We start from the raw sequence: 14,076 nt of genomic DNA, 5'->3' as shown, positions 1-14,076 counted from the left end.
AAGTCGCACTCAGAATCACTCACGTAAATCAAGACTGCAAACAAACAATAACGATTAAACAACCAGCGCGTATTATATTCTTGGGGTAACGAAAGCGCGCTACTGACCTAGAAAGGTTGAGTGTGAGCCTTGAGGTATAAACAAAGCATTCTTAATTCCGGGAGGCATGCTCTTTACATTCACGGAATAGAAAACGCTACTGATGAACGAAACCAACGGATTCAAAGAGCGAACGACGATCTCTGATACAAAAGAACCTGTGCATGTGCCTATGTAACTATAACTGTACATAGCCAACAGCTTACTATAGACCGGCCACTGTATCACGCTGGGAATACCAAAGGCCTCAAGGTACGCAATCTTCAAAGCTACGAAAATACTATCTCACGAGACACAAAGGAAACACTGGATGCAACCATGGAACGAATGAACGTAGCACGCAGCCACCTCTCATTGTCAGTATAGTATGGGCAGCATTAGTGGAAGTAGGAAAAAATAAACATCCTGACTGCAGAGACCGGCACTGAGGCGACCAACCCCCAGCTTTTTATATTACCAGAATACAAAAGTAGAAGAGGATAGTTGATAATATCAATTTCCCAAAGTACATTCCACGTCCCCATGGATCGCGGTAGGTGTGGTTTATATCCTACAAAATATGAAATGCATTTACCCAACTATAATGAGTCGATCAATCCTCCTAATCGTGTCTTTCCTACCGTCGTGGTGCTGCGATATCCAACTATTATACTTATTATGTAAACTTATATTGCCTCGAGACTTCACTTTTTCTTCAACAAAAATAGCTAGAAATAATTAGTTTCCATCGCAATAATCAGTCATTCCCGGTGTCGACTGCCAACGGTGAGTTTTTTTTTTTTGCTCATCTGTTTCTCGTCATTTTCGTTTTTTAATGATTACTCGTACCATCGGTACATCAGTCTGTCCCGAAAGTGCGACGCGCGGTTATAAGGAGACAATTTGATTAGCTGGTTAATTGAAATTTTCAACTTCCTATATTTCTGCACCGTAAATTCTGAAATGTGTCGGAACTTACGTTCGGGCAGCACTTTTTATGCTTCAACCGCCGTCGCGCGTCGCTCAGACCCCTTGATTGTAATTGATACCGTGTCTCTTCGTCGTCGTTCCCCTTTTCCATGGTTATATACAATTATCCGTACGGGCGGTACACGTCTCTTCGATTTGGCTTCCCGATATATTTGCAGACGGGTCTTTCGCACCGTTGCCGAAGTTATCCGGGACAATTCTCTCCGTAAAGCGATGGGGTTGGTTAAATAAGTTCTTCAAATTTTCGGTGAGTGTCAGAAAGCTGATGACGGGGTACAGCCGATCTGTACTATAAATTCACGATCGCGAGGCGAAAATTGTTAAAACTATAACAACGGTCGTGTAGATCTCGAAAAGGAAGCAACCTTAGGATCTTGATATGAAAATGGAAAAAATGTCCGCAGCGAGTTTATATATATATATATATAATATGATCATTTCTCTTCCGGCGTGACTGTATAAATGTATATACCTCCTCTGTGCCTTTTTTAATTTCATTTATAACATTTTATCACGCAATGCCTACCGCGTCTGCAACGGCGCGTTATTTCGCGTATAGTGGGTACGAACATATATCTATGCGTCGAAAGCTCAGACCGAGTCGCGTGTGAACGCCGTGGAAACTGCCAGATTCTATTCGTCATTTAGAATAATATTTTTCTGAAACGCCGGAGTATAGCGACAGCAAGCGTAATACACTACGTATAAAACGAAGTTCGGGGTGCCCATTACTTCGCTCATGCTCGCGTACAAGAATTTTCATTTCATTTCGGAGAATGTGAATCATGATAATATGTGAGATGTATATGCAAACCCCGTAAGATGTGACGCGTTGGCTTCGCCGTATGATATACTCCCAACTCACATTATTTGGGAGACACAGTTTTGAATCGAGCCGATACGGAGCAGCTGTAGCAGCTCTGATTTTATGCTCGTGAAAAAAAAAAATGAGAAAGAATAAGGGAAAACTCCATCGGCGCAGATGGTGTCACCGAACGTGACGAATTCGCGGCCGAGAAAGCATGCGCGAAGAAAATCGTATTTTATTGAAAAATATAAAAGAAGGTAAAATGAACGGAGTCGAGTGAAGAAAAACTTATACAGCAGGCACATACGTATGGGCCACACAAACGACTTCGCAATAATAGGCCATTAACATGCGCATTGAATTTGATTTGGGTTTTTTACGCCAAATTATAAAACGACCCACTGCATGAGGAATAGATTTCTCTGTGGTAAAAGTTTTCTAGGGGCGGAACTCCCTGAATTGGTCTCACGCTTTTCACTCGACTTTAGTCCAAGTAGCCGGTGCGAAGAGACCCCTGGCTTGGTTATAAGAGACGCGGGCAGCGCGAACAGACAGGACTTAGAAATGCTAACAGCATAGCCTAGACCAAATGGCTTGCAAATTGGGCAGGCCACCTGTCTACCCCTTTTGCTGCTACGGCCACGTCGTTTCGTGCCTTGTGAATTAACCGAGAGGAAACAGGGCTCACTTTTATCACCAAGTTGGGGTTAGAATGTGAGTTTCTCAGCCGAAAAAAAAAAGATAAAGGTTCAAATTAACGCCTACCTCTTGCCTGCGGCACATTAATAATAAGTGGTTCCAATTTCACAAGGTGTTTTTCTTCCGAAAAAATCTTGAAAGTAACTCGTGGTCTTTTTAAGGGATCCAATGAGAATATCGACGATAAGAGTTTTCTTGTTCTCAATGCATTGCTTTCATCATAACTAATTCCGAGACTCCGTTTGCCTGCGTTCGAGAAACGTGAAACAATGTTTGAAAGCGTTTAATTTAATTTTCTACATATTGTGTGAAAATCAATTTAGGTTCACTGAAATTGCGTTTTTCGAGTATTCATTAAGCAGAATATTCCGGATGAAATACAAATAAGTTGTTACCGATATTTTTTTTCTTTGGATGTCTTTCAGGGAAAATATTTACGTGACATCAAGACACCCCTTTTTTCATTCCGCTACACCTGTTATGTACGAGAATACTTTTCCGACGTTCCCTCTCATATTTCGACCGGTCGGAAAAATTTTATTATTCGCTGTTATATACGAAGAACGGCAAAAGAGAGAAAACGGTTACCGGAGAAAATGGTTACCGTAGAGATCCCCGGAATCCCGGCTACTAGCGTAGTATACAGATTAATGGTGGGTACTCTGCCTTGGCATTAATGAGTTTATCTCTCGAGCGCAAGTATAGTCGGGGGTTTTACGGAATGCTCGCCCCTGAGCCCCTGCTGCAGGTCGCACCGTAATTAAAGCAGTGAAAGCTCCGTCCGCGAGACACATATAGCCTCTTTTATCCAACCTGGCCGACGCCGAGGTCCGTTCAACGTTACATCCAGAAAAACGAACGATCGAGAAGAGAAGAACCTCGATGTTATCTCACCTGCCCGATGTTAACTAGCGTTTATTTATGTAATTCTCCGAGACCCTACGGTGGTCCACTTGTCACCTGCCGCACTCCTAACCGTTTCGAACCTCCGTAGGTACCTTTCCTGCTCATCCGCCCTAACCACCTCCACCACATATACACGGACTATAATATTTATGTAACCCAAGATTAGAAGGTACACGAGTCACGTCCACGTACGTGAATATGGATGGAAACTTGCCAAATGAATTGTAGGATACATGGTTCATTCTACCAAAAACATAGAAACACCATTCGCTTTGAAGCCAGAAGAATATTATGTCGAGCATTTGATTTATTTTTTTTTTTGCTGGGACGAAGAGATATTTTTGAACAAGAACATCTTCGTTGTAGCGACAGCCAGGGTTTTTTAACGCTATCGTAGCCGCCGTAAAACTCGTAGCGTCACCGGATATTGTGCGTCGCGTCAATCTGCATAATCCGATTCTCCAATATTTGGGCGAATGACGGGCAGCGTCTCGCAGTCGAACTTCATGCCTCGTTAAACGCTTGCTAATACCGTGATATCCGCGAAGGAAATTTACGAAATGATTGAACGGTGCGCATAGACTAAAGAAAACATAATCTCCGGGGGACACGCACCCCCGTCGAAGATGTATGGGAACGTGACCGATAACTCTCCTCAGGGAGTATACGAAAGGCGTAACGGTTTTTCATAATTTTTTCGAATATACCTAACGCGCGTCAATCCTGAACTAACGACTATTCGAGCGAACTCTTTGCAATAGCTGGCATTCCTTCGACACGCAACTCCAGTTAGCTATATACTTTCTAGTATATAGGTATAGGCAGGTATATTATAACGATCAATGCGCTCCACATATGTACATGAAATTCATCTTCGATACTCAGGTAGGTATATCTATACCATATTCTACGGATTGCGTACAGAACATGTTTGATCCGAAATTCACGGCACATTGTAAAAATAAGTATCAATTACAAGTCACGGAGCAGTAGCAGCACACCATCGTGTAAACTGACGGCATTCAAGGTACCTATATGCTTCGAAGACAATTAAGTTCATTCAGGAATCATACTGAAACTAGATATCTGCTACAATTAATGTGTTCTAAAGCCTGTTTTTTTTTTTTTTTTAAATTCTTCCAAGGTCTAAGATGGTAATTCAAAATGTAATTGATAGTTTCACGGTCGATGTATTTTACCAGACTTTTGAAACCGTAGCCAAATCGGATTGAAACTGAAATAATTGAAGTGATCTATGAATGATCCTTCTCCAAAACCAGTTCTTATGTTTAGAAAATTATTTCGATGCCGCATAACGTAGTCGAATCCGCATTGTATTACACGGTGGAAATAATTTTGTTTCTTACATTAGCTATAGATAAATAATCATGTAAAAGTGTTCTGTATAGGAATCGTTACGTAATACAAGCATGACGAGTGTTCTTCATAATGGATCTTGTTACGGTCAGGGTCACCTGAGTCCAACGTATGTAACCCCACCTCTAGGAAGCAACTTTCGCGCGATGCTCTCGCTCAGACATATTGTACAGTGACAGAACTCGTCTAACCGGCCGAACCTGACTAAAAGTATTAACGTATACGAGAAGGAAGTGAGGTCTAGGACCCATCTGATTTAGAACACCGAAGCGGCAGCAGTTCACTTTTTAGTTCGTGCCTCTATGAAATATTATTCTCCCTAGCTCTTAGTGCTGCGATTTCTTTCGGTGTGTGAGAGGTCGTTTTTACGTTGCGATATTACGCAAAAAGTATTTTCAGAAAAAAAATAACAAATAATAAGGAAAAGAAATTGGTATACACCTGAAGGAGGACAGGTGAACGTAAATCACACCAATACTGAGCGAAGCCATTCATATAATGTGGGTGCGCGGCGCGTGGCGTCTCCCGCCGTCACTGTCCGTCGATCGATGATTCGCGCCGCTCCCCGCGGATCACACGTTGACAATTAAACCGATGGCGCACAGACTCAACTCGTTCTACAAGTGTATAAACTATACCGTTACAATCTGATCAAAACGATTTGTCATCACCTCACTGTGTTCGATTATTCGAAATACTCACGGTGCATACTTTATGTTTATTGTTCAATATACGCCTCGTTGCTCTGCTCTATATCTGTATGTAAATTTATACGTTTAAAATAGCGTCCGTATGTTGACCAGTCAGATGGACGAAAATCCAATGATTTTTGTCAACTTTAAACCCCATTTCCGTGTAATTAGTATGCGATGCAATTTATTTGCGATTTTACGGCATAAAATTTTATTCTGGTTTTTGTCAACAAACCTTCTGATAATAATGTCCGAAAAAACGAGTACCACAAAGTGTCCGACATAAAACACATGTTACCTGAAAGCTACAGAGATTTTGCAGTGAATTCGATTGCACCAAAGTGCAAACGAAAAACCTGCATTATTGATATTAAGCCAAACGTCGATTGTTTCATTATTTTCTAGACCGACTGAATTCGAACAATATAATCAGAGCTAATTATTTCTATGCAATTTATTTGGCAACGGCAAACTAGGCTCTCCGCCAAGATGATATTACGTACCAATGATAAATCAGTTCATTGATCGATATCCAATGTACCCACACTGACTAGACAACAATTTCATTTCTACGCACATACAAACGTGCCATCCGAATCTCGAGACTATAAGAACGACCCCATGTCAAGAAACGAACAGCCGATAACTGTAGTCTCTCTTTGTAAAATATTGGAACCCGCGATTCGTGCAATCCGATTGATTGGCTTGAACATAATTCCGCCATTCGTTGTTCTCGGGACAAGTCTTTTAATACAACGAAAGCTGAGGATGATGAAAAAAGAACAGAGAACCAGAGAAGGTATAATAAAATTGCGTGAACTGATTACGGGTAATGTGAAAAAGAGGACAGAGAGGGAGATAAAGTATCCGGACCACCCACGTGTGATGTCTTAGGTCACTAATTAAATCGGTTTTTTCAAAGGGAAGGGAATGGCGGAGCACTCGCAGTCATATAGAAAGGCGATTCGACGAACCAGAAATTCCAATTCCTTGACTTATAGACCTCCGCGTATTGATTTTCAGAGGGGCGTTCGTTCGACGAAAAATATCCCTGTGTTTATTTGCCGGAAGGAGACTCGGTCAGTTTAGACTTGGTGATCAAGTATTCAAATCGATTGCCCGGTGACCTTTGAGGCACCGTATAATCTGTACTTACTCTGTGCAGCTCGTTGCTTCAAGTAATCTATCCCAACTGAATTCGACATTCAGTGATACACGTATATGTAAGAGAACCATCCAGGTCACTTGTGGGTACTGTAGAGGAGGATCATTTCTCATTTCACTTTCATTTTAATTTTAGAAACGATGGAGTTGACGGATGAAATTATAGAAGCGTTGCAACTGATAATCACAAAGTATTTAGCGATAAAAGTTCTTTCAGGTGTTCGACATCTCGACTAATTGGAGCGATGATTGATGACGAAATTCTCAATGAGGAATTCAATTTGTACACACATCAGCGAATTTTAGTGTCATATTACGAATTATCTGGTGCAATTTCACGAATCCTTTACCGTGAATGAATCGCCTCGCGTGGAACTAAATATCTTATTACGAAGTCAAAGGCACCCCTCGCATATATCGAGTGACTCATCGGATTATAGTAATGTTATTCCGATCCGTATGTGGAGTATAATATCGAAATGTTGGGTAGTGATGAAAAAAAAGACACAAAAACGAATTAAATTGACAAAATTGAATTTATTGTCAGAAACGAAGTAAAACTTAACTTTAGCAAGTTTGCAAGTAAAGTAACGAGGACTCTTTTATTATTGATTTATCGGAAGAAAAATAATAACGAAAACGAGTCCGTCGATGTACTTTGGCTGATATAACGGCAAATAAATAATTCAAATTAAAATAATAAGAAAAACTTCATTGATCGCGGTACCGATCATCGTGGATGAGGAGAAATACGAATAATAATAAGTTGACATTACCGTTTCGATTTCAATTCAAATGTTAACATAAGTTATAAATTTATTCACACAATTTAAATAATCATAGTATAGTCGATATACAATACATATACGTACATATATATATTGTATATTATATATATATATATATAATATATAATGATAGGTATGTTTTATTAATTAACTTTACGGTGAGTATATCTTACACGAGGCGATATTACATATTTACATATCGTACAACAGGCTTCGCTCTCAATCATATAAAATTACAAAAAATTACCTACCTAAATTCAGAAACCTAAGACTACGCTCTACGCACCTCGCATCGTCTGCTCCAAGCTTGACGCTCCGATTCAATCCAATTCATTTCATTTAATTCCAATTTATACACATTTAATATTTGATATTTATGTATATATATATATATATATATATATATATATATATAAGTATACATACTCGTGTACATACACATATTGTATGTATAAGTAAATATTTACAGCCTTGTCACGAGCGTTTATTATAGGCAATCACGTAACCATTTTCATCAAGCATAAAATTAAGTATTTAATCAATTAATCAGTCATTGGCGAGGTAGGCCAGTGGTAGTTTTATAAAATGCAGCACTGCAGCAGTCACAGCGATAAAGGGAGCACCTATATGTATATTTGTCATATACATCGGTTATTATGTACGTAGATTACAGTGACAATTATTATTTTTTTTTTTTTTACGAGAATTATTAAAAGTACTGTTATTATTAACGTAGTGATCAGCATCGTTATTATTACTATTCATATGATTAATATCATCGTAATCATTAGTATTATGAATACAAACTCGAGCAGCAGGCGGAGTGGTAGGCGAGCGGCAGATCATGTCTCAGATCAAGTCGCGAATTTAAGGGGACAAGAGGAAAAGCGAATTACACAAGGTATGCGTGCCCTGGAGGAGGTGGCTGTTGTTGCCGCCACGCATTTCTCTCGAGGGTCGAGTAGTCCGAGTCGATCGAAGAATAAATGTGCTCGGACAGGGGTCTCCTCCCCGCGTTACCACCCTCCATACCACTCTCCTGGTACGCATGATTCACGATCAACCTGGGACTTGGACTCGCGGTACTACCCGGCGTTTCCCTACCACCAATTTCAATGCGTCCATTATTTTGGCTCAGAGTTGCCGTACTCGAATAAGCAGGTGGCGCTTGAAGAAGTTCGGGGGTATCCTTGAACAAGGGGTGATGATGGTGACCGGCTATGTGCCCGTGCACCCGAAGCGTAGGTGTTCCTTTTTCCGGCCTTCCCTCCAAGGTATAAGTATTCACGTTACGCCTGTACAACGAAGATGGCTTGCGGCGGAGAGCGTCACCCGCGGGCATCGCAAATCTTAGCCTTTCCCAAAACCTTTTTTCTCCCCAACGAAGTCGTACAGCCGTTCTCAAGTACGGCCTCAACTCCGGATCCGCTTCGGCTTCTGGCGCTACCGGACCAGCCTGAATTACTACCAACTGACCGAGACGTCCTCGAAGTGCTTCGTGAACCGCGGCACGGAACTCGAATCTCGACCATTCCGTCTGGAGGAAATTTCTCGTCAGAACTATCAACATCCGTCGAGATGCTTCGGCGGCCTCCAGGACTACAGGAGCCGCTGCTCTTAAACAAGGAAGATCTCGGTGGTGGAGGCACAGCCGTAAATCACCACCTCCCGCCCCGGCGCCATGCTCCAACTCAGCCACGAGGGAACGTAGCACGAAATCTTCATCTTTTGGACTGTAACACAGGTATCCGTCGTAAAGTCGTTCTCGGTCATCCGGAGGTACAGCCTTAGCCCATAAACGTATACCGTATCTCGAAAAAGCCCACGTTCGCACGGGCTCGCGGAATATGAAGGCAAGAACGGTAATGACGAGAAGAAGGAGAACAGCGGATAAAGTAGCAGCGACCATCGGGAGATAGTCCGAGACCATGATACTCTCGATTACACCACCTTGAGCAAAGTAATCGGAACATGCGGTCTCGTTTACGTCAAGACGACGGCGATAAGCCGGCCGTGTTTCGTTGTTGTCGCACCATACGTCGTTGGAATCCACGACCTTGTGCGCGTTGTCGGATACCCAAGTCGTCAGCTCCTGCAAGAACTTGCATCGGCATGACCACGGGTTGCTCCCTAGAGAGAGCTCGGTCAGACGAACGTTCAGGGTGAGTTGCCACACGGGGAACGTCACCAGCCTGTTCCCGTCGAGTCTCAATATCTCGAGGGAACGAACCGGCGCCAAAGTGACATTGCTGATGAAACCAATCAGGTTATTCTGAAGATACAGTTCTCGCAGATGGGAGAGGTGCTCGAATTCGAAACCCTTTAGATCGTGTATCTTATTGTCTTCGAGGTGAAGTATCTGGAGGTTGTTCAGACCGTTGAACGTACGATTTTGAATAGACTCTATTCCGCTACCATTGACGTACAACACTCTCATGTTCTTGCGCCCGATGAATACATGATTCTGCAATTCCTTCAAATCATTGCCGTCGAGATAAACTTCCGTAGCATCCATCGGTATGCGACGCGGAATTTCCGGAGCACCTAACCCCGAGCAGTCCACAACATTTGTGTTCCACGTCTGATCGTGGTAGCACTTACAGTCTGAGGGGCATGTCATTTCACAATCACAAGCATCGAAGTCACAGCAATGGCACAAGGCGAAACAGTGAGCCTCGTAACGGCACAAAAATTGTTCGGGTCTAGCTTCTGAGGCAGGTACGATTGCGGTTCCTCTAGGACCGGAGATCCGACACATAGCATTATCCAAGTCCATCACTCGCGGATGTTGCCGAAGTGCGGTCATATTATTTATCACCGGTAGCCAGTCCATCGAACAATTGCAGTTGAACGGATTTCCACCGATGTAGAACTCCGGGAGCGCCTTTCCCTCGGGCACTGGGGTCAGGCGCAAGGCCGTCAATTCCATGGTCTCGATCATGTTCGCGTACATATCTGCACGTGTGAGATTCACTTTTGCTGTAAATGTATTGGCGCGCACAAGATTTATGTAGTTGTTGTTTATGAACAGAAGTTCCACACTATCCGGTATGGCGAGTGGCGACAATTCGGTAATTCGATTATGACTAGCGTCCAGAGTTAGCACTTTAAGATCACTTATCCCGTAGTAATTTCCAAGACTCTCGATGAAATTTCCATGAACATCGAGCCATTTGAGATTGTTCGGTATGAACGCGTAATCAAACCACTCTATGTGGTTCTCTGATAGATTGAGCAGCAGAAGACTCGCGATGCTCGTGAAGACTCCATTTATATCGGAGAGGAAGTTACCGTCGAGCCGGATTGCTTCGAGCTTGGTATTACGCTCGAAGGCATCCAGCTCTACATGCTGCACTTTATTCCTAGCAAGATTCAGTATTTGCAGATTTGGTAGATCCCACAGCATCCCTCGAGTCAGATTTCCAATGCTATTGCTTATCAAACGGAGCCCGGTAAGCTGATGGAGATTTCGAAATGAGCCGTTACGAAATTCGGTAATTTGATTTTCGCCCAGGTCGAGGGTTTTGAGAAAGGCGAGATCTCTGAGAGCCTCCGGAACGGCGGTGAGTGCATTCCCGCTGAGATCGAGCTCCTTGAGATCGGAGCAGTTTCGAAAGGCCATCGGATCCACGGAGACTATCATGTTGCCGGATAGAGTGAGTCGGCTGAGTACGAAGAGTCCATTGAACAGCTGGGGTCCTATGGAGTGTAACCGATTTTCCGAGAGTTCCAATGTGTGCAGATTGTAGAGTGGTAGAAATGCGTTGCTCTCGATATGGCCGATAGAGTTATTCCGAAGGTCGAGGATTTGAAGGAAAAATAAATCCTTGAACATACGGGCGTCGATGCGGGTCAGACCGTTGTGCGATAGATCGAGGACTATCAAACGTATCAGTCCGAGAAATGTAGTTTCATCGACCCGATCGCTGCCCAATTTATTGGCTGCCAAATTCAGCACCAGAAGTTGTTCTAGCCGAGTGAACGTACCCCTCGGCAGATCGCGGAGTTCGTTGTGCTGTAGATGAACCTCCCGGAGGTCTCGCGTGCTTGCGAAAATTGCCTCTGGCAATGATCCTAGAGCGTTGTAGCTGACGTTGAAGACTCTGAGGCTGGTAAGTCCGGTGAGAGCGTCGCTCGCTATTTCGACGATGGAATTGTGCTGGAGATGCAATTCCTGAAGTTGTCTTAATCCGGATAAAGGGCTTTCCTCGGGTAGACTTCGTATTTCATTATGAGACAAATCCAACGCTCGTATGTCCGCATGGCATTTGGCACGATTTGCTCGACTATCGGCAAGCCCGACTTCGCTTATCTCTCGAAGATGATTGCCGGTCAAATTGAGAATCTGGAGATTACCGAGCTCGCACAAAACATTTGGCGGTAATACGCGGAGGTTGCTGTCGACGATCTCGAGTGTTTGGAGTTCCCTGAGACCGGCCAGTGCGCCCGGGACGAGCTCGAGGGTGCGACCAGCGCCCCATTCGGTGTTGAAAGTCTGTAGAGTGAGCCTCTTCAGTTCGGCAAGAGGCTGAAACGCGGACACCGGAACCCGTAATAATTTACATCCGTCTACGTGGAGCTCGTGAAGTCCGTTCAAACGATGCCAGCTCTCGCTCGATATAAGGCTTTCGAATAGGTGGACGTCGCTGCAGGTGAGCCTGAGCTTCAGGGCTCCGTCGAGGGCCGGTAGAAGAGTACCGAGGGTAGGAGGATCGAGAATCCGGAGCGCGCAAACGGCCGATCGAGTCTCGTTTCCATCGGAGGCCCAATGGCAAGTTGCCCGCACCTTCGACGAGAGGAGTAACAAACATAGCACCACCACACTAGCACTGAACTTCCATGCGATCCGGCACTCCAAGGGCATCGTGTAACGGTTGCTCAAAAAATTATCTGAACCAAAACTGAATGGAAACCAGGTGGTTTGATACTCTGAGCGACACTGTGCGTCACAAGAAAATATAGCGGCCCATGTCTCATAGGGGTGGTTCGCACACGGCTATCGCACACTGTGCCGAACTGATACAACACTCTCACTGTCACTTTGATTATTTTATTGATAATTCAATTGATGTACAATAAACCTTCGCTTCCTTCACTTTGCGACGAATATATTCATCGATCGACTCCGCGCGATTTTACTTCCGATTCCGTTTCGAACTGTTTGTCGATTTCTCGAGCGAGTCTTCGCTACACCAAGTTTGTAACTCAGAGCGACGGCGAATTAGACGACCCATTCGCGCTCGCCGCGCGCTCAACACTGACTGAACCTTACTGGAACGCGTTGAGGTATTAGAAGGTCGAGTTTCGCGCCTCCACCGGCAGACCGCGCCACCGGACGGGAAAAAGCACCCCTTCGAAATCAGTGCTGGTGGAGGGGAGAAAGGACCCTCCGACCGTCAAGGTATTCATTCTTCAGCTGTCAGCCCACGGGAAACGAAGGTCTGCTCAACTTTTTCGAGCGGAGCCCGATAAATGGATTATAATTTATGTATATACGCGATTCCAGATACGGGTGCATTTTCATGTTGTTTTTCATACCTTTCTTTTTTCTTCAAGTTCTGCGGGGTTTGCCGAAACTCTGATAGGGCGTTATCAAACTTCAATCCAAAAAGTCTTCGAATTCTAAAATATTATATGATTTCACGAATCTTCAAGATCGCGCGTGATATCGGTGTTATCGAGTCGTATGACACAATTTTGTAATTGCGATTTACGTGAGATAAGCGGAAGTTGTCTTCAACCGAAAATGTAAACTGTGCAAGAGATTCAACGCCGATCTTTATAGGTTTACAAAATCAGACCACGCGAAAGAGAAATAATCTACCACTGATTGAATTAGGATGCCATTAATCATCGTGAAGCTTCGCACACCTTCGATTGTCTATACAAATTGCGAACGTAGTAGCTGAATCTATACAACGGTTTTCTGACTCAAGACCACAAGAATTATCTTTATTCTCATTGTTGCGTCAAACTCTGTTCTCGTTACGAAATAGGTACCGAAATGAAAAAAAAAAAACATTCCACACATGAAGCATATGTGAATATTTGAAAATATTCGTCATTTGGACAAGAATTCGTTGCTTCTCACATACAATATGCAGTCCTTTTACATGAACGTTGTCATTTGAATGTGAAGCACGGATCATTCAACGTCATGTTCCCGTCACGTTTAGTTGCGATTATAAGTATGATTGCGATCAGAACCGAAAAATACTAAATGCTTCTGTTCCATGTTGTCAATAGTACTCGTGAACTGTAAAAACTGATCGTTAATACACGCTGTCAATGAGAACGATTGCATTGTGAATTGAGATACATGATCGATCCGCATAGACTTATTTATATTTATAGAATTAAAGACATGTACATGTATTCGGGTACACGTCAGATACACCGTGAGACGAGCGAATCAACTGAATAATTCCATGAATGATAATGAAATTTTTTCCGACTCGTATGGGTCATAATTCATATCCTCGCTCGCTAGCGTCTGTCAACGATCGCCATATTCCATATAATATCCAACCATACCTACTTCCATGTCCGCCTACTGACCTTATTTCCAATTGTT

At 43.3% G+C, this 14,076-nt stretch overlaps 1 protein-coding gene across 1 annotated transcript; it reads right to left on the bottom strand.

Annotated features, from left to right (window-relative positions):
* Positions 1–7,231: 7,231 nt before the first annotated feature.
* On the bottom strand, positions 7,232–12,786 carry LOC105692472 (toll-like receptor 7). Its single transcript, XM_012411698.3, has one exon. The coding sequence runs from the start codon at positions 12,364–12,366 to the stop codon at positions 8,395–8,397; it is 3,972 nt and encodes a 1,323-aa protein (XP_012267121.2). The 5' UTR covers positions 12,367–12,786; the 3' UTR covers positions 7,232–8,394.
* Between the last annotated feature and the right edge of the window lie 1,290 nt (positions 12,787–14,076).

Source organism: Athalia rosae, chromosome 1, assembly GCF_917208135.1.
Source record: "Athalia rosae chromosome 1, iyAthRosa1.1, whole genome shotgun sequence".
Lineage (NCBI taxonomy): Eukaryota > Metazoa > Arthropoda > Insecta > Hymenoptera > Athaliidae > Athalia > Athalia rosae.
This window is presented reverse-complemented; position numbering and strand designations above follow the sequence as displayed.

Excerpts from the sequence above, each read along its gene's own strand:
- LOC105692472 (XM_012411698.3), bottom strand. The coding sequence starts at position 12,366 with ATGCCCTTGGAGTGCCGGATCGCATGGAAGTTCAGTGCTAGTGTGGTG.